This window comes from Tinamus guttatus, unplaced genomic scaffold (genome assembly GCF_059628265.1).
Source record: "Tinamus guttatus ecotype Peru unplaced genomic scaffold, ASM5962826v1 Tinamus_guttatus_pri_ptg001318l, whole genome shotgun sequence".
NCBI classification, from domain to species: domain Eukaryota; kingdom Metazoa; phylum Chordata; class Aves; order Tinamiformes; family Tinamidae; genus Tinamus; species Tinamus guttatus.
Genome location: NW_028289852.1, coordinates 72,957 through 92,403, shown reverse-complemented (window position 1 = coordinate 92,403; position 19,447 = coordinate 72,957). Strand labels below are relative to the sequence as shown.

The window sequence follows — 19,447 nt, the reverse complement described above, 5'->3', positions numbered from 1 at the left end:
TCCTCTAGGGTCCCCCCAGGGGGGCCAGGATTCCAGGCGGGTGGTAGTTGTGCAACATCCGGGGGTTGTGCAAGCGCCTGTGCAACGTTTGCACTTGTGCAAACACCCATATAACATCTGGGGCTTGTGCAAACATCTGTGCAATGTCTGGGCTCGTGCAAACACCCGTGCAACACCCGGGGCTCGTGCAAACACCCATCTGCACAACCTCAATGCCCAGGGGTTGTGCAAATGCCCGTGCAAGGTCTAGACTTGTGCAAACGCCCATGTAACACCCGGCACTTGTGCAAACGCCTGTGCAACCTCTGGCGGTTGTGCAAACACTCGTGCAAGGCTGGGGATGGTGCAAACAACCGGACGGGGCCCAGGCGTCCGGGCACTAGGATGAACTGGGAGATGCTGGGAACAACTGGACAACGGCGTTTATTGGGGATATTTACAGCGGGAGAAGTACAGCTATTTACAGGGGGACAGTCCCTGTCCCCACGGTGACACCCGGCACCAGAATTTCCAAAGGGATCCTGGAAGCCTTGGGGACATCAGGGGATGCTCAGGTCACCCCTTGTGTCCCTGCAGAGATCCCAGGTCCCTTGGGGACATGAAGGGACACTCGGGTCACCCCTTGTGTCCCCACAGAGGGGTCCTAGGACACATTGGGATAGGGTGGGACAGCCAGGTCCCTCCCTCTGTCCCTGCAGAGGGATCCCAGAACCCTTGGGGACATCAGGGGACACCTGGGTCAACCCCTCTGTCACTGCAGAGGGGTCCTAGGACCCTTGGGGACACTGGGGGACCCCAGGCCACACCTTGTGTCCCCACAGAGAGGTCCCGGGTCCTTTGGGGACATCAGGGAACACTTGGGTCAACCCCTGTGTCCCCACAGAGACGTCCCAGGTCTTTTGGGGACATCAGCGAACACTTGGGTCACCCCCCCGTGTCCCCACAGAGACATCCCAGGTCCTTTGGGGACATCGGGGAACACTTGGGTCACCCCCCCATGTCCCCACAGAGACACCCCAGGTCCTTTGGGGACATCGGGGAACACTTGGGTCACCCATGTCCCCACAGAGACATCCCAGGTCCTTTGGGGACATCGAGGGCCCCACAGGGTGTCACTGGGTGGCCTGGGGGGACTGGGGCACGGTGGCCCCGTTGGCCTTGCCGAAGGGCGCCGAGGTCGCCTGGGGACTGTCCTCGGGCTTGGTGGCAGCAGTGGCCGACGGGGACAGCTGGGGGGCGGCGGCGGCGGCCTTGGTGTCACCGGCGGGCGGCAGGGACACCACGATGTACTTCTGGACGCTGCCGGTGACGGTGGCGCTGGGCGCCGTGGGCGCCGCCGACACCAGCTTCACCACGGGCTGCGCGCTGGCCACCGTGCTCGTCACCGGGGACGTGGCCGTGGGCGCCGGGCTGGTGCTGAACGTGATCACCTGCGCGGGGGGACACGGGGGACGTCAGGGGACACGGGGACACCGGGGTCATCTAGAACGTGGGGACCATGAGGGGCATGGGGACATGGGGACCCTCAGGGCCGTGACTGTGAGGACACAGGGACCACCAGGTCATGGGGACAGAGGGACACAGGGATCATCAAGGGTTTTGGGGCCTGGAGACACGGAGAGCATCAGGGCATGGCCTTGGGGACATGGGGACCATGAGGGACATGGGGACCCTCAGGGCTGTGACTGTGAGGACACAAGGACCACTGGGACACGGGGACATGGGGACACAGGGATCAAGGGCTTTGGGGCCTGGAGATACAGAGAGCATCAGGGCATGGCCTTGGGGACATGGGGACCATGAGGGGCATGGGGACATGGGGACCCTCAGGGCTGTCACTGTGAGGACACAGGGACCACTGGGACATGGGGACATGGGGACACAGGGATCAAGGGCTTTGGGGCCTGGAGACACAGAGAGCATCAAGGCATGGCCTTGGGGACATGGCGACCATGAGGGACATGGGGACCCTCAGGGCTGTGACTGTGAGGACACAAGGACCACTGGGACACGGGGACATGGGGACACAGGGATCAAGGGCTTTGGGGCCTGGAGACACAGAGAGCATCAAGGCATGGCCTTGGGGACATGGCGACCATGAGGGACATGGGGACCCTCAGGGCTGTGACTGTGAGGACACAAGGACCACTGGGACACGGGGACATGGGGACACAGGGATCAAGGGCTTTGGGGCCTGGAGACACAGAGAGCATCAAGGCATGGCCTTGGGGACATGGCGACCATGAGGGACATGGGGACCCTCAGGGCCGTGACTGTGAGGACACAGGGACCACCGGGACATGGGGACACAGGGATCATGAAGGGCTTCGGGGCCTGGAGATACAGAGAGGATCAGGGCATGGCCTTGGGGACATGGGGACCATGAGGGGCATGGGGACATGGGGACCCTCAGGGCCATGACTGTGAGGACACAGGGACCATCAAGGTCATGGGGACATGGGGACACAGGGATCAAGGGCCTCAGGGCCTGGAGATACAGAGAGCATCAGGGCATGGCCCTGGGGACATGGGGACCATGAGGGCACAAGGACATGGGAGCTATCGGGGGAATGGTCATGGGGACCATCAGGGAAGGGGGAGAGGGACATGGGGACCATCAAGGTATGGCCTTGGGGACATGGGGACCATGAGGGCACGGGGACATGGGAACTATCGGGGGCATGGGGACACAAGGACCATCAGGGAAGGGGGAGAGGGACATGGGGACCATCAAGGTATGGCCTTGGGGACATGGGGACCATGAGGGCACGGGGACATGGGAACTATCGGGGGCATGGGGACACAAGGACCATCAGGGAAGGGGGAGAGGGACATGGGGACCATCAAGGTATGGCCTTGGGGACACAGGGACCAACAGGGCATGAGGAAAGGGGAGGTATTGGGGGCACGGCCATGGGGACATGGGGACACAGGAGCACGGGGACCATCAGGGAACACGAGACACATCAAGAACAATGGGAATCTCAGGGGATGGGGACATGGGGACCCTCAGGGGATGGGGACATGGGGACATGGGGACATGGGGACCATCGGGACACAGGGACAGGCGTGTGGGGACCATCAAGGGCACGGGGACGAGGGCATGGAGACATCCAGGAGCACGGGGATGGGGACAAGGGGACACGGGACCACAAGGAACACCACGATGGGGACAAGGGCTCGGTGTGGGGGCAGGGGTGGCCATGCCACAACCCAAGGGACACCAGGCCACCCAAGGGGGGTCACCATGATGTCCCCAGGAGACTGAAACAGATGGCAAGGAGACCCCAGAGAGAAGAGCGGTGCCAACAAGACAACCCCAAAGGTGTCTCCATGTGTCCCCCCCCAACCGGTGCCACCAGCCGCCCCCCGTCCCCGCGCGGTACCTGCTGGGACGCGCTGGTCCCCGAGGCCGAGGACATGACGATGAACTTGGTGGGGGGCGGCGAGGGCTGCGTGGGGGTCCCCGGGCGCCCCGACACCAGGGTCTGCACGGGCAGCGTGATGGCGCTGGGCACCTTGATGATGCTGGGGGGACGCGGGGGACCCGCCTGGCCCTGGGGCGCCTGTGACAGCGTCAACGTGGGGCGCGGCTGCGGGGGGGACACAAGGGACGGGGACGATGACCATGGGGTGACACTTGTCCCCCCCAAACCATCTTCTGCTGTCCCCATGTCCACCCAGCGCCAGGTGTCCCAGGCTCTCCCTGTGACATGGCTCTCAGGCCTGTGTCACCCCCCATGTCCCTGTGTCCCCCCATGTCCCACATCCCACCAAGATGGTCAGCATGGTGTGGTTGACCTGCTTGCCATCACCATGTGGCTCTCCATGTCCCCACCGTGTCCCCAAGCCCCTCAGGTGATGGTCAGCATGGTGTGGTTGACCTACTGGCCATCCCCATGATGTTCCCCATGTCACCACCATGTCCCCAAGCCCTCCAGGTGATGGTCAGCATGGTGCAGTTGACCTGCTGGCCATCACCATGTGGCTCTCCATGTCCCCACTGTGTCCCCAATCCCTCCAGGTGATGGTCAGCATGGTGCGGTTGACCTGCTGGCCATCCCCATGTGGGTCCTCGTGTCCCTCATGTGTCCCCAAGCCCTCCAGGTGATGGTCAACACAGTGCAGTTGACCTGCTGGCCATCACCATGTGGGTCCTCATGTCCCCACTGTGTCCCCAAGCCCCTCAGGTGATGGTCAGTGTGGTGCGGTTGACCTGCTGGCCTTTACAACATGACTCTCCATGTCCCTAATGTGTCCTCAAGCTCCCCAGGGGACGCTCAGCACAATGGGGTTGACTTGCTGGCCATCACCACGTTGGGTGCAGAGCAGCAGGTCCTCACTCTATGTCCCCCAATGTGCCCACCCCATGTCCCCATGTGTCCCCACGCCCACCTGGGTGATGGTCAGCATGGTGCGGTTGACCTGTTGGCCATCACCACATGGGTGCAGAGCAACAGGACCTCACTCTATGTCCCCCAACACGTCCACCCCATGTCCCCACGTGTCCCCGCGTGTCCCCAGGCCCACCTGGGTGATGGTCAGCGTGGTGCGGTTGACCTGCTGGGCCTGCATGGCGGCCTGGGCCCGGGCCTTCACCACGTGGGTGCAGAGCAGGGCGCCCAGGTAGCCGAAGTCGCTCTTGTAGGAGTCCTGGTTGTCCGGGGGCGGACGGATCTTGGCCAGCACCGGGGCGCAGTGTTTCTGTAGGGACACGGCCATGGTGCCATCAGTGTGGGGGGACACAGGGGACACGGGCACGCGGCGGCTGGGGACAAGAATCCATGCCCTGTGTTGCCGAAGCCCTTGTGTCCCACCAGCAGCAGCATCTGAAGATGGTTGGACCTGAGTTCGTCATGTTGCCAACACCGGGATGACCTCTTGTCCTGCCCATGTCCCCCTCCGTTGTCCCCATGTCACCCTCTGCGTCCCCAAGTCCCACCAGCAGCAGCATCTGGATGTGGTTGACCTCAATTTCGCCAATGTCGTTGACCATGGAGTGCCAACATGTCCCCCACGTATCTCCCATGTGTCCTCAGGGTCTCCGTGTCCCTAAATCCCACCAGGAGCAGGGTCTGGACATGGCCGGTCTCTATCTGGTTGCTGACTCTGTGTCCCTCACCTCATGTCCCCGTGTCCCCAAGTCCCATCAGAAGATGGACAGTCTCCATCCGGTCAATGCTGCTGACCACAGGGCGCTCCCGTGTCCCCCTTCCCCATGTCCTCGTGTCCCCAAGTCCCATCAGAAGATGGACAGTCTCCATCTGGTCAATGCTGCTGACCACAGGGCGCTCCCGTGTCCCCCTTCCCCATGTCCCCATGTCCCCGTGTCCCCAAGTCCCATCAGAAGATGGACGGTCTCCATCTGGTCAATGCTGCTGACCACAGGGTGCTCCCGTGTCCCCCTTCCCCATGTCCCCGTGTCCCCAAGTCCCACCAGCAGCAGGGTCTGGACGTGGTCGGCCCCGATCTTGTCGATGTTGCTGACGACGGGGCCCTCCAGGATGCTCCGCACCCGCTCGCCCTCCACTTGCAGCCGGGGCAGGATCAGCGTCTTGATGACCTGGGGACACCGAGGGACATCAGGGGGACCTCGGGAGGAGAACAGGAGGGACATGGCAGGGGCAAGAACCCAGCGCTGTGAGGACAACGGGGACCCACAGGGCAGTGTGATGGGGGGGACACACGGCAGGGACGTGGGGGGACACGATGGGGACACGGTGCCATGGGCGGGGGGACAGTGGGGACACTCACGTCATGGCCCAGCTCGGCCAGCCCCGCGATGGAGCCGTAGCGCGTGGTCCAGGGCGTCTTCTCGTCCACCCAGCTCTGGGGCAGAAGAAGGGGGAGATGGGCCCCAAATCCCCCTCTCTGTCCCCAAATCCCCATTCCTGTCCCCAACCCTGCCCCAACTCTCCATTTCTGTCCCAATTCCTGCCCCATAGCCCCAGTTCTGCCCCCAATCTCTCCATCCCAACCCCATCTCCCAGTTCTGCCCCCAAATTCTTGTCCTTGTCCTTGCCCCATGGCCCTGTTCTTGCACCGCCTCAACCATGGGGCACCACCCTGTCCCCAAACCCAACCGTGGGGCATCAACCATGTCTCAAACCCAACTAGGGGCACCAACCCTGTCTCCATACCCAACCATGGGGCTCCATCCCTACCCCATGGCCCCGTTCTTGCACCAAATCCAACTATGGGGCACCACCCTGTCCCCAAACCCAACCGTGGGGCACCACCTTGTCCCTAAACCCAATCGTGGGGCATCAACCATGCCCCAAACCCAACCATGGGGCACCACCCCTACCCCATGGCCCCGTTCTTGCACCAAATCCAACTATGGGGCACCACCCTGTCCCCAAACCCAACAGTGGGGCACCACCTCATCCCTAAACCCAACCATGGGGCATCAACCATGTCCCAAACCTGGCCATGGGGCACCGTCCCAGCCCCAAGCCCAACCATGGGGCACCATCCCAGCCCCACACCCAACTGCAGGGCTCCATCCCTACCCCATGGCCCTGTTCTTGTCCCAAACCCAACCATGGGTCACCACCCTGTCCCCAAACCCAACTCTGGGGCACCACCTCATCCCTAAACCCGACCGTGGGCCATCAACCACGTCCCAAACCCAACCATGGGGCATCAACCATGTCCCAGACCCAGCCATGGGGCACCGTTCCAGCCCCAAACCCAACCATGGGGCACCATCCCAGCCCCACACCCAACTGCAGGGCTCCATCCCTACCCCATGGCCCTGTCCTTGACCCAAACCCAACCGTGGGGCACCACCCCGTCCCCCCACGCAGCCGTGGGGCACGGCCACGCGCTCCCACCTTGGTGAAGGTCTTGGTGATGCGGGACTGGATGTTGTTGGTGGTGGTGCTGAAGTTCTTGCAGACCTGGGCCACCAGGCGGGCGGCGAAGTCGCGCAGGGCCCAGTGGTTGTCCACGTCGGGCCGCAGGCAGAGCTGCCGGCTCACGATGCACGTCATGACGGCCGGGATGAGCTCGTGGAGCTGCGGGACACGCGGGGACGTCGGCGTTGGCCACCGGGACGGACGGGGACAACGCGGGGGAGGGGACGGGGTGGGGGACGCGCTCACGTATTTCTCCAGGTAGAGCGTGGGGTTGTCCATGAGGGCCTTCACCATGCGCATGAGGTAGATGAGCAGCGCCAGGTTGTTCTGCACCACGTTCACGCGCACCTGGGGGACGTTTGGGGACAGCGCGGTCACCACGGGGCCACCCGTGGTGGCAGGGGTCGTGGTGTCCCCTCATGCTCACCCCCTCGGAGATGAAGGTGCTGAAACGCGGCAGCATCTGGTACAGGCCGGGGTCAGTGGCGATGCTCTGCAGGGCCTCCTAGGAGGACACGGGGACGTCACCGGGACACGTGGGGACACAGGGGATGTGGGGACGCCCTTGGGGAGGACGCTGGGGACAGCGGAACACCCAGTAGGACATCCCTGGGTGGGCACTGGGACCAGGAGGACACCCTTGAGGAGAACCTGGGGTCATCCAGACGTCCCTCAGGACAGCAGGACATCCCTGAGGAGGGCGCTGGGACCAGGAGGACACCCTTGAGGAGAACCTGGGTTCATCCAGACATCCCTCAGGACAGCAGGACATCCCCGGGGAGGGCGCTGGGGACAAGGGGACACCCTTGAGGACAACCTGGGGTCATCGAGATGTCCCTCAGGACAACAGGACATCCCTGGGGAGAGCGCTGGGGACACAGGGATGTCCCTGGTTGGGCTGTGAGGACAGTGGGACATCCCTGGGGTCATTGAGATGCCCCTCAGGACAAGAGGACATCCCTGGGGAGGGCCTGGGGACATGGGGACATCCTTGACAAGAACCTGGGGTCATCGAGACGTCCCTCAGGACAGCACGACATCCCTGGGGAGGGCGCTGGGGACACGGGGACACCCTTGAGGAGAACCCAGGGTCATTGAGATGTTCCTCAGGACAGCAGGACATCCCTGGGGAGGGCGCTGGGGACACAGGGATACCCTAGAGGAAAACCCAGGGTCATTGAAATGTTCCTCAGGACAGCGGGACATCCCTGGGGAGGGCCTGGGGACACCCCTTGAGAAGAACCTGGGGTCATTGAGATGTTCCTCAGGACAGCAAGACATCCCTGGGGAGGGCACTGGGGACACGGGGACACCCTTGAGAACCTGGGGTCATCGAGACGTCCCTCAGGACAGCGGGACATCCCTGAGGAAGGCCTAGGGACATGGGGACACCCTTGAGGAGAACCTGGGGTCATTGAGATGTCCCTCAGGACAGCAGGACATCCCTGGGGAGGGCGCTGAGGACACGGGAACACCCTTGAGGACAACCTGGGGACAGCGAGATGTCCATAGGGAAGGTGCTAGGGGCTTAGGAACATGGGGACATCCCTGGAGGAGGGCGTTGGGGACACAGGGATGTCCCTGGTTGGGTTGTGAGGACAGTGGAACATCGCTGGGGAGAACCTGGGGTCATTGAGACATCCCTCAGGACAGCAAGACATCCCTGGGACACCCGTGAGGAGAACCTGGGGACAGCAAGATGTCCATAGGGAAGGTGCTGGGACTTAAGGACATAGGAACATTCCTGGAGGAGAGCGCTGGGGACACAGAGATGTCCATGGCAGTGGGACAGTGGGACATCCCTGGCGTCATCGAGACGTCCCTCAGGACAGCAGGACATCCCTGGGGAGGGCGCTGGGGACACGGGGACACCCTTGAGGACAACCTGGGGTCATCAAGATGTCCCTCAGGACAGCAGGAGCTCCCTGGAGAGGGAGCTGGGGACACGGGGGGACCCTTGAGGAGAACCTGGGGTCATCCAGACGTCCCTCAGGACAGCAGGACATCCCCGGGGAGGGCGCTGGGGACATGGGGACACCCTTGAGGACAACCTGGCGTCATCGAGATGTCCCTCAGGACAACAGGACATCCCTGGGGAGAGCGCTGGGGACACAGGGATGTCCCTGGTTGGGCTGTGAGGACAGTGGGACATCCCTGGGGTCATTGAGATGCCCCTCAGGACAAGAGGACATCCCTGGGAAGGGCCTGGGGACATGGGGACATCCTTGACAAGAACCTGGGGTCATCGAGACGTCCCTCAGGACAGCAAGACATGCCTGGGGAGGGCGCTGGGGACACGGGGACACCCTTGAGGAGAACCCAGGGTCATTGAGATGTTCCTCAGGACAGCGTGACATCCCTGGGGAGGGCCTGGGGACACGGGGACACCCTTGTGGAGAACCTGGGGTCATCGAGATGTTCCTCAGGACAGCGGGACATCCCTGAGAAGGGCCTAGGGACACGGGGACACCCTTGTGGAGAACCTGGGTCATTGAGATGTTCCTCAGGACAGCAGGACATCCCTGAGGAGGACACTGGGGACATAGGGACACCCTTGAGGAGAACTTGGGGTCATTGAGATGTTCCTCAGGGAATCAGGACATCCCTGAGGAGGGCCTAGGGACATGGGGACATCCTTGAGGACAACCTGGGGTCATTGAGATGTTCCTCAGGACAGCAAGACATCCCTGAGGAGGGCACTGGGGACACAGGGACACCCTTGAGGAGAACTTGGGGTCATCAAGATGTTCCTCAGGACAGCAGAACACCCCTGGGGAGGGTGCTGGGGACATGGGGACACCACAGGGGCCACGGGGACACCACGGGGGCCACGGGGACACCCCGGGGGACACTCACGGCCCGCTTGGCCTCGCAGGAGCCCACGCAGGCCTCCGTGATCTCCTTGTAGTAGAGCTGCTGCTCCACGGAGAGCTCGTGGACGCTGCGCGGCTTGAGCCGCAGCGGGGCCCCCTCCAGCAGCGGCCCCTTCTTGTCCTTCCCTGCGCGGGGACACGGGGGCGCTCAGGGGGACACGGGGACGCTCCATGGGGGCGGCCGTCCCATCCTGAGCCCCACAGGGCTCCATAACTTGCCCCATCAGAGCCTCCTGAAGGTCCCACGGAGCTCCCCAAATCCCCACAGAGCTCCACGAACACCCCACAGAGCTCCAGAAATGTCCACAGAGCTCCACAATTGTCCATGGAGTGCTTGAGTGCCCCATGGAGCTTCTGCAACGCTCCATGGAGCTCCACGAACACTCCACGGAGCTCCATGAACACCCCTCAGAGCTCCACCAACACCCCACGGAGCTCCACAAATCTCCACGGAGCTCCATGAACACCCTATGGAGCTCCACAAATGTCCATGTTGCTCCACCAACGCCCCACAGAGCTCCACCAGCACCCCATGGACCTCCACGAACACCCCACGGAGCTCCATGAACACCCCACGGAGCTCCACAAATGTCCATGGACCTTCACGAACACCCCACGGAGCTCCACGAACACCACACAGAGCTCCACAAATGTCCATGGAGCCCCTGAGCGCCCCGTGGAGCTTCTGCAACGCCCCACAGAGCTCCACAAACACCCCACGGAGCTCCATGAACACCCCACGGAGCTCTGCAAATCTCCATGGAGCCCCTGAGTGCCCCGTGGAGCTTCTGCAATGCCCCATAGAGCTCCACGAACACCCCATGGAGCTCCACAAATGTCCATGCAGCTCCATGAACACCCCACATGGCTCCATAAACGTCCACGGAGCTCCATGAACACCCCACGGAGCTCCACAAATGTCCATGTTGCTCCACGAACACCCCACAGAGCTCCACAAATCTCCATGTTGCTTTACAAACACCCCACGAAGCAACACGAACACCCCACGAAGCTCCACCAACACCCCACGGAGCTCCACCAACACCCCATAGAGCATCCTGGACACCCCACAGAGCCCCACAAACAGCCCACTGAACCCCACAAACACCCCATGGAGCATCCTGGATACCCCACAGAGCCCCACAAACACCTCACAGAGCCCCAAGAACACCCCACGGAGCCCCACAAACACCCCACTGAGCCCCACAAACACCCCATGGAGCGTCCTGGACACCCCACGGAGCCTCACAAACACCCCACAGGGTTCCTCAAACACCCCACGGAGCCCCACAAACACCCCACGGAGCATCCTGGACACCCCACGGAGCCCCACAAAGCCCCACGAACACCCCACAGAGCCCCACAAACACCCCACGGAGCATCCTGGACACCCCACAGAGCCCCACAAACACTCCACGGAGCCCTACAAACACCCCACGGAGCGTCCTGGACACCCCACAGAGCCCCCAAAACACCCCATGGAGCCCTACAAACACCCCACGGAGACCCACAGAGCCCCACGGAGCGCCCTGGGCATCCCACGGAGCCCCAAAAACACCCCACGGAGCGTCCTGGACTGCCCATAGAGCCCCACAAACACCCCATGGAGGCCACAAACAACCCACGGAGCACCCTGGACAGCCCACAGAGCCCCACGAACACCCTACAGAGCCCCATGAACACCCCACGGAGCCCCAAAAACACCCCACGGAGCATCCTGGACACCCCACAGAGCCCCCAAAACACCCCATGGAGCCCCACGAACACCCCACGGAGCCCCACGAACACCCCACGGAGCCCCCCGCCCCCCCAGGGCCAGACCCACCTTTGGCGTCGGCGGCGCCGCTCGGCCCCTTCCCCTTGGGGGGACCCTCGTCCTCCTGGCCCGGCTTGGTGGCCTTGAGGGGCTCCGTGGCCTCGGCCTTCTGCTGCTCCTTGGGGGCTGCAGGGGGGGGACAGCGTCGGGGGGGGCAAAACTGCACGGGGCGGGGGGCAAAACTGCATGGGGGGGACAGATCTGCACTGGGGGGGCAAAACTGCACCAGTGGGGGGGGCAAAACTGCACCAGTGGGGGGCAAAACTGCATGGGGGGGCAGGTCTGCACTGGGGGGGCAAAATTGCATGGGGGGGGCAAAACTGCATGGGGGGGGCAGATCTGCACGGGGGGGGGCAAAACTGCACCAGTGGGGGGGGCAAAACTGCATGGGGGGGCAAAACTGCATGGGGGGGGCAGATCTGCACGGGGGGGGCAAAACTGCACCAGTGGGGGGCAAAACTGCATGGGGGGGCAGGTCTGCACTGGGGGGGCAAAATTGCATGGGAGGGGGCAAAACTGCATGGGAGGGGGCAAAATTGCATGGGGGGCAGATCTGCACCGGGGGGGGGGCAAAACTGCATGTGGGGGGGGCAGATCTGCACCAGGGGGGCAAAACTGCATGGGGAGGGGGGGCAAAACTGCATTGAGTAAGGGGCAAAACTGTATGGGGGGGGGCAGATCTGTACTGGCAGGGGGGGGCAAAATTGCACCAAGGAGGGCCTTGGATTTGAGCTGGGGGGGCAAAACTAGATGGAGGGGGCAGATCTGCACTGGGGGGGCAAAATTGCATGGGGGGGGCAGATCTGCACCTGGGGGGGGGCAAAAATACACTGAGGGGGAACTTGGATTTGAGCTGGGGGGCAAAACTAGATGGAGGGGGCAGATCTGCACCAAGAGGGGGCAAAACTGTATGGGGGGGGTAGTACTACACTGGTGGGGGGGAAATTGCACTGAGAGGGGGCAAAACCGCATGAAGAGGGGCAGATCTGCATGGAGGGGGGGCAAAACTGCATGGGGGGGACTTAGATCTGAGTTGGTGGGGTTGGAACTACAATGGGGGGCAAATTCGGGCTGCTGGGGGGGCAATTGTGCACTGGGGGGGTGGATTTGCCCCAGGGGGGGCATTCTCACTCACCCGGGGGGGGGTTCTCGGGGATGGCCGGCTGCACCCCCTCGATGCTGAGCCAGTGCGCTGGGGTCACAAAAAAGGGAGGAAATGGTTAAAATGAGTTAAAAAAAAAACCCTCTTTGGCCCCAAAATCATCACTGATGCCCTGGGGGGGTCACGGATGCTGATGGGGGGCTGCAGGTCCCCATAGGGGTCTGGGAAGCTCTAGGGGGGGGGGGTCACGGATGCTGGGGGGCTATAGGTCCCCATAGGGGTCTGGGATACTCTGGGGGGGTCACGGATGCTGGGGGGGGGGGGGCTATAGGTCCTGATAGGGGTCCGGGATGCTCTGGGGGGGGGTCCAGGATGCTCTGGGGGGGTCACGGATGCTGGGGGGGGGTGGGGCTATAGGAGGGGGCTATATGGGGGATCCCCCCAATAGGGGTCTGGGATGCTCGGGGTGGGGGGCTATAGGTCCCTATAGGGGTCTGGGATGCTCTAGGGGGGTCACGGATGCTCTGGGGGGGGGTCACGGATGGGGGGGGGGTCATGGATGCTGGGGGGGGCTATAGGAGGGGGCTATATGGGGGATCCCCCCCAATAGGGGTCTGGGATGCTCTGGGGGGGGGTCATGGATCCTGTGGGGGGGGGGTCACGGATGCTGGGGGGTCTATAGGTCCCAATAGGGGTTTGGGATGCTTGGGGTGGGGGGGGTCACAGATGCTGAGTGCGGCTATAGGTCCCGATAGGGGTCTGGGATGCTCTGGGGGGGGTCACAGATGCTGGGGGGGGCTATAGGTCCCGATAGGGGTCTAGGATGCTCTGGGGGGGGTCACAGATGCTCTGGGGGGGGGGGGGGTCACGGATGTTGGGGGCGGGGGTCACGGATGGTGGGGGGAGGCTACAGGTCCTGATAGGGGCCCGAGATGCTCTGGGGGGGTCACGGATGCTGGGGGGGGCTATAGAAGAGGGCTATATGGGGGATCCCCCCAATAGGAGTCCGGGATGCTCCGGGGGGGGGGGCTATAGGTCCCGACAGGGGTCTGGGAAGCTCTGGGGGGGCGGGTCATGGATGCTATAGGTCCCAATAGGGGTCCGCGATGCTCTGGAGGGGGGGGACACAGATGCTCTGGAGGGGGGGGGTCATGGATGCAGGGGGGGCTATAGGTGCCGATAGGGGTCCGGGATGCTCTGGGGGGGTCATGGATCCTGTGGGGGGTCACGGATGCTGGGGGTGGGGGGGGGTCACAGGTCCCGACAGGGCCCTGGGATGCTCCCGGGGGGGGGGGGGGTAGCTGTTCAGTGACCCCCAGCACCGGGACCCCCCCGCAGACGGGTGTCCCCGCGTGTCCCCCATGTGTCCCCACGTCCCCCGTCCCCCCCGCGCACCCTTGAGGCACACGTCGAGCGGCACGCGGGGCAGGGGGGTGTTGATGATGTCGCTCAGCTCCAGCTCCGGCTCCTCGTAGAAGTAGAGCTCCCGGCCCCCGCCGCTGGCGAAGCGGAACGGCAGGAACTCGGGAGCGTGGAAGCCGTAGAGCGGCTGGGGGGGGGGGGGCGTTATGGGGGGGGACAGCCCCGACCCCCCCTCTGCACCCCTACGCGTCCCCCCGTGACGTCCCCGTGTCCCCATGTCCCTGTATCCCCCTCGTCCATGCCCCTGTGCCCCCCCCATGTCCCCTCTACATCCCTGTATTCCTCCTCATCCACATCCCCATGTCACCTCCATGTCCCCATGTCCCTGTATCCCCCTCATCCATGTCCCCATGTCCCTCTTATGTCCCTCTATCCCCTTCATCCATGCCCCTGTGTCCCCCCCAATGTCCCCTCTACATCCCTGTATTCCTTCTCGTCCACGTCCCCATGTCCGTCCCATGTCCCCATGTCCCCGTATTCCCCTCGTCCACATCCCCATGTCCCCCCCATGTCCCCATGTCCTTGTATTCCCCTCATCCACCTCCCCATGTCCCCACCATGTCCCCACATCCCTGTATTTCTTCTTGTCCACGTCCCCGTGTCCCGGCTGTGTCCCCCACATCCCTGTATCCCCCCCGTGCTCCCCCACTTCCCTATGTCCCCCCACGACGTCCCCGTGTCCCCCCTATGTCCCTGTATCCCCCTCATCCACATCCCCGTGTCCCCCTCTATGTCCCCTCTACATCCCTGTATTTCTCCTCGTCCACACCCCCATGTCCCCCTCCATGTCTTCATGTCCCCATCACGTTCCTGTATTCCTCCTCGTCCACGTCCCCATGTCCCCACCCTGTCCCCCCTACGTCCCTGTATCCCCCTCATCCACATCCCCATGTCCCCGCTGTGACCCCCACATCCCTGTATCCCCCCTCACATCCCTGTATCCCCTCTCTACACTTCCCCATGTCCCCCCACCATGTCCCCATGCCCCCCCTACGTCCCTGTATCCCCCTCGTCCACGTCCCCGTGTCCCCCTCCATGTCCCCATGTCCCCATCGCATCCCTATATTCCCTCGTCCACACCTCCGTGTCCCCGCTGTCCCCCACATCCCTGTATCCCCCCCCACATCCCTGTATCCCCCCCGTGCTCCTCCACTTCCCCATGTCCCCCCACGATGTCCCCGTGTCCCCCCACCTCCCTGTATCCCCCTCGTCCACATCCCCATGTCCCCCCCCATGTCCCCATCACGTCCCTATATTCCCCCTCTTGCACATCCCTGTGTCCCCCCCGTCCCTATGTCCCTCTCATGTTCCTGTATCCCCCTCGTCCACATCCCCGTGTCCCCCATGTCCCCTCTACATCCCTGTATTCCTCCTCGTCCACATCCCCGTGTCCCCCTCCATGTCCCCATCACATCCCTATATTCCCTCATCCACACCTCCGTGTCCCCCCTGTGTCCCCCACATCCCTCTATCCCCCCCCACATCCCTGTATCCCCGCCGTGCTCCCCCACTTCCCCATGTCCCCCCCACCGTGTCCCCATGTCCCCCCTACGTCCCTGTATCCCCCCCGTCCACATCCCCATGTCCCCCCCATGTCCCCACCACGTTCCTGTATTCCCCCTCGTCCACATCTCCGTGTCCCCCCCATGTCCTCATGTCCCCACCATGTCCCTATATTCCCCCTCGTCCACATCCCCATGTCCCCACTGTCCCCCACATCCCTGTATCCCTCCCCCACATCCCTGTATCCCCCCCGTGCTCCCCCACTTCCCCATGTCCCCCCACGACGTCCCCGTGCCCCCCCTACGTCCCTGTATCCCCCTCGTCCACATCCCCATGTCCCCTCCCATGTCCCCATCACGTCCCTATATTCCCCCTCTTGCACATCCCCGTGTCCCCCCCGTCCCCACGTCCCTCTCATGTCCCTGTATCCCCCTCGTCCACATCCCCGTGTCCCCCTCCATGTCCCCATGTCCCCATGTCCCCACCGTGTCCCTGCTACCTCCCTGTATCCCCCTCGTCCACATCCCCATGTCCCCCTCATGTCCCCATGTCCCCACCACGTCCCTATATTCCCCCTCTTGCACATCCTCGTGTTTCCCCCGTCCCCATGTCCCTCTCATGTCCCTGTATTCCTCCTCGTTCACGTCCCCATGTCCCCCGTGTCCCCCACATCCCTGCATCGCCCCCCACATCCTTATATCCTTCCCATGTTTCCCCCCCGCTTCCCCATGTCCCTCTCCATGTCCCCATGTCCCCCTCATGTCCCTGTATTCCGCTCTTCCACTTCCCCATATCCCCCTCATGTCCCTAAGCCCCCCTTGTCCACATTCCCATGTCCCCACTATGTCCCCCACATCCCCATGATCCCCCCCACATCCCTGTATCCCCCCCACATCCTCGTATCCCCCCCGTACTCCCCCCACACTTCCCCATGTCCCTCTCCATGTCCCCATGTCCTCCCCATGTCCCTGTATCCCCCCCACACATCCCCACGACACCCCCACGTCCCCCCGTCCCTGTATCCCCCCCCACATCCTCGTATCCCCCCGTGCTCCCCCCACACTACCCCCTGTCCCCCCCCATGTCCCCATGTCCCCTCCACGTCCCCATGCCCCCCCCATATCCCCGTATCCCCCTCCCCACATCCCTATATCCCCCCCTACACCCCCATATCCCTCGCACCCATCCCCACACACCCCCCCACATCCCTGTGTCCCTTCCATGTCCCTGTGACCCCCCCACATCCCCGTGACCCCCCCAATGTCCCCACGTCCCCCCCACATCCCTATATCCCCTCCCCATCTCCAGTCCCCCAAAACCGCCCCCCCCCTTCAAGTCTTGCAGCCCCCCCCCCAGGGCATCCTTGTCCCCTCCCCCATGTCCCCAGTCCCCCCCCATGTCCCCCCCGCGATGTCCCCTCCCCTGGTGTCACCTCCACGTTCTTCAGCTTGAGGGCGAAGTCGACGTCCCCGGTCGTCAGGCGCCGCCTCTTGCCCATGTGCATGAACTTGAGCGCGTCCTGGGGTTGGGGACAATGACACCGGGGGGGGGTCGGCGCGGCGGGGACACCCCCGTGTCACCCCCCAGGGCAGGGGACACCGCAGGGCGCGGGGGGAAACGAGGGACGTGGGGCCGGGGGGTCCCTTTGCGGTGGGGACCATGTCCCACCCCCATGTCCCCATGTCCCCATGTGCCCCCCATGTTCCCATGCCCCCCCCACCACGTCCCTGTACCCCCACCCCACATATCCCTGTGTCCCTCCATGTCCCCCCCATCCCCGTGACCCCCCCATGTGCCCCCATGTCCCACTGTCCACGTGTCCTCCATATCCCCGTGTCCCCCCCGTGTCCCCCATATCCCTGTGTCCCCCCCACATCCCCGTGTCCCCATGTCCCTGTGTCCCCCATATCCCCGCGTCCCCCTGTCCCCATGTTTCCCCTCACGTCCCCGTGTACCCCCCATGTCCCCCCATATCCCCATGTCCCCCCATCCCCGTGTCACCCGTGTCCTCCCCATGTCCCCGTGTCCCCCCATATCCCCATGTTCCCCTCCACATCCCCGTGTCCCCCCCCACGTCCCCATGTCCCCCTCACATCCCCATGTCCCCCCCATCCCATCCCCATGTCCCCCCCATGCTCGTCCCCATACCCCCATGTCCCCATGTCCCCCGTGTCCCCATGTCCCCCCCATGTCCCCATGTCCCCCTCACATCCCCATGTCCCCCCCATCCCATCCCCATGTCCCCCCCATGTTCACCCCCATACCCCCGTGTCCCCATGTCCCCCCCATGTCCCCATGTCCCCTCCCATGCCCGTGTGTCCCCCCCTGTCCCCGTGTCCCTGCCATGTCCCCCCCATACCCCTGTGTCCCCATGTCCCCCCGTGTCCCCCCCGTGTCCCCATGTCCCCGTGTCCCCCTCACATCCCCATGTCCCCCCATCCCATCCCCATGTCCCCCCCATGTTCACCCCCATACCCCCGTGTCCCCATGTCCCCCCGTGTCCCCATGTCCCCCCCATGTCCCCATGTCCCCCTCACATCCCCATGTCCCCCCCATCCCATCCCCATGTCCCCCCCATGTTCACCCCCATACCCCCGTGTCCCCATGTCCCCCCGTGTCCCCATGTCCCCTCCCATCCCCATGTGTCCCCCATCCCCGTGTGTCCCCCCGTGTCCCCATGTCCCCCCCGTGTCCCCATGTCCCCGTGTCCCCCTCACATCCCCATGTCCCCCCCATGTCCCCCCCATACCCCCGTGTCCCCATGTCCCCCCGTGTCCCCATGTCCCCCCCATGTCCCCATGTCCCCTCCCATCCCCATGTGTCCCCCATCCCCGTGTGTCCCCCCTGTCCCCGTGTCCCCACCATGTCCCCCCCATACCCCCGTGTCCCCATGTCCCCCCCGTGTCCCCCTGTCCCCGTGTCCCCCTGTCCCCCCGTGTCCCCCCCGTCCCCCCCACCTGGGCGATCTCCTTGAGGCGGTAGCTGGCCTCGTCGGCCAGCAGCTGGCAGCTCTCCTCGGCCACCTGCGCCAGCCCCATGGCCTCGGCCATCCCCTTCATGGACTCGGCCGGCAGCAGCGTGTGGCTCAGCTTGAGCTTCTTCTCCTCCGCCATCTTCCTCCTCCTATAGGGACCTATAGGGAGCCCATAGGGGACCCCGGACGGAGCTACGCGGGGACACGAAATGGAAACGTTAAAGCAAAACATATATAACTAACAGGAACACTACGGAAACACTTCTTTTCTATGGTGTAACCCTTTCCTCCATAGATCTATACGGTTACCTTCTCCATAGGGTCTCCCACCCTACAGAGTTATCTCCTCCATAATCACTTTTTCCATAAGGTTGCCCACCCCACAGGGCTACCCACCCCCTATAGTCACTCTCTCCATAAAATCCTCTTTTCCACAACCATTTTCTCCATAGGATCATCCACGTTATAGCATCACCACCTCCATAGTCACCTCTTCCATAAAGCCACCCACTCTATAGGGTCATCTACTCCCCAAAGTCGTTCTCTCCATAGATTCACCCTCTCCAGAGTCACCTGCTCCATAGGGTCATTCTCTCCATAGCGTCATTCTCTCCATAGGGTCATCACCCACCCCATACAGTCACCCTCTACATAAAGTCACCTTCTCCACAGTCACCTTCTCCATAGGGTCCCCCACCCTACAGGATCACCGCCTCCATAGTCATCTCCTCCATAAAGCCACCCACCCCATAGGGTCACCTCCTCCACACAGTCGTTCTCTCCATAGATTCACCCCATTCAGAGTCACCTTCTCCATAGGGTCGTTCTCTCCATAGGGTCATCACCCACCCCATAGAGTCACCTTCTCCATAGAGTCACCTTCTCCATAGAGTCACC

General features: G+C 63.4%; 1 protein-coding gene across 1 annotated transcript; it reads right to left on the bottom strand.

Moving 5' to 3' along the window:
* Positions 1-1,103: 1,103 nt before the first annotated feature.
* TAF6 (TATA-box binding protein associated factor 6) lies at positions 1,104-18,695 on the bottom strand. Its single transcript, XM_088539000.1, has 14 exons — positions 18,534-18,695; positions 17,009-17,095; positions 14,047-14,200; positions 12,685-12,741; positions 11,559-11,675; positions 9,717-9,859; positions 7,288-7,365; positions 7,107-7,208; positions 6,837-7,019; positions 5,755-5,829; positions 5,438-5,563; positions 4,531-4,704; positions 3,387-3,593; positions 1,104-1,430 (listed from the first exon to the last, which is right to left on the bottom strand). The coding sequence occupies exons 1-14, from the start codon at positions 18,687-18,689 to the stop codon at positions 1,113-1,115; spliced, it is 1,977 nt and encodes a 658-aa protein (XP_088395126.1). The 5' UTR covers positions 18,690-18,695; the 3' UTR covers positions 1,104-1,112.
* Between the last annotated feature and the right edge of the window lie 752 nt (positions 18,696-19,447).

Coding starts and splice junctions, on each gene's coding strand:
- TAF6 (XM_088539000.1), bottom strand. CDS start 18,689: ATGGCGGAGGAGAAGAAGCTCAAGCTGAGCCACACGCTGCTGCCGGCC. Junction 17,096..18,533: donor GCCTCAAGGAGATCGCCCAG/GTGGGGGGGACG, acceptor CCCCAACCCCAG/GACGCGCTCAAGTTCATGCA. Junction 4,705..5,437: donor ACGTCCAGACCCTGCTGCTG/GTGGGACTTGGG, acceptor GTGTCCCTACAG/AAACACTGCGCCCCGGTGCT.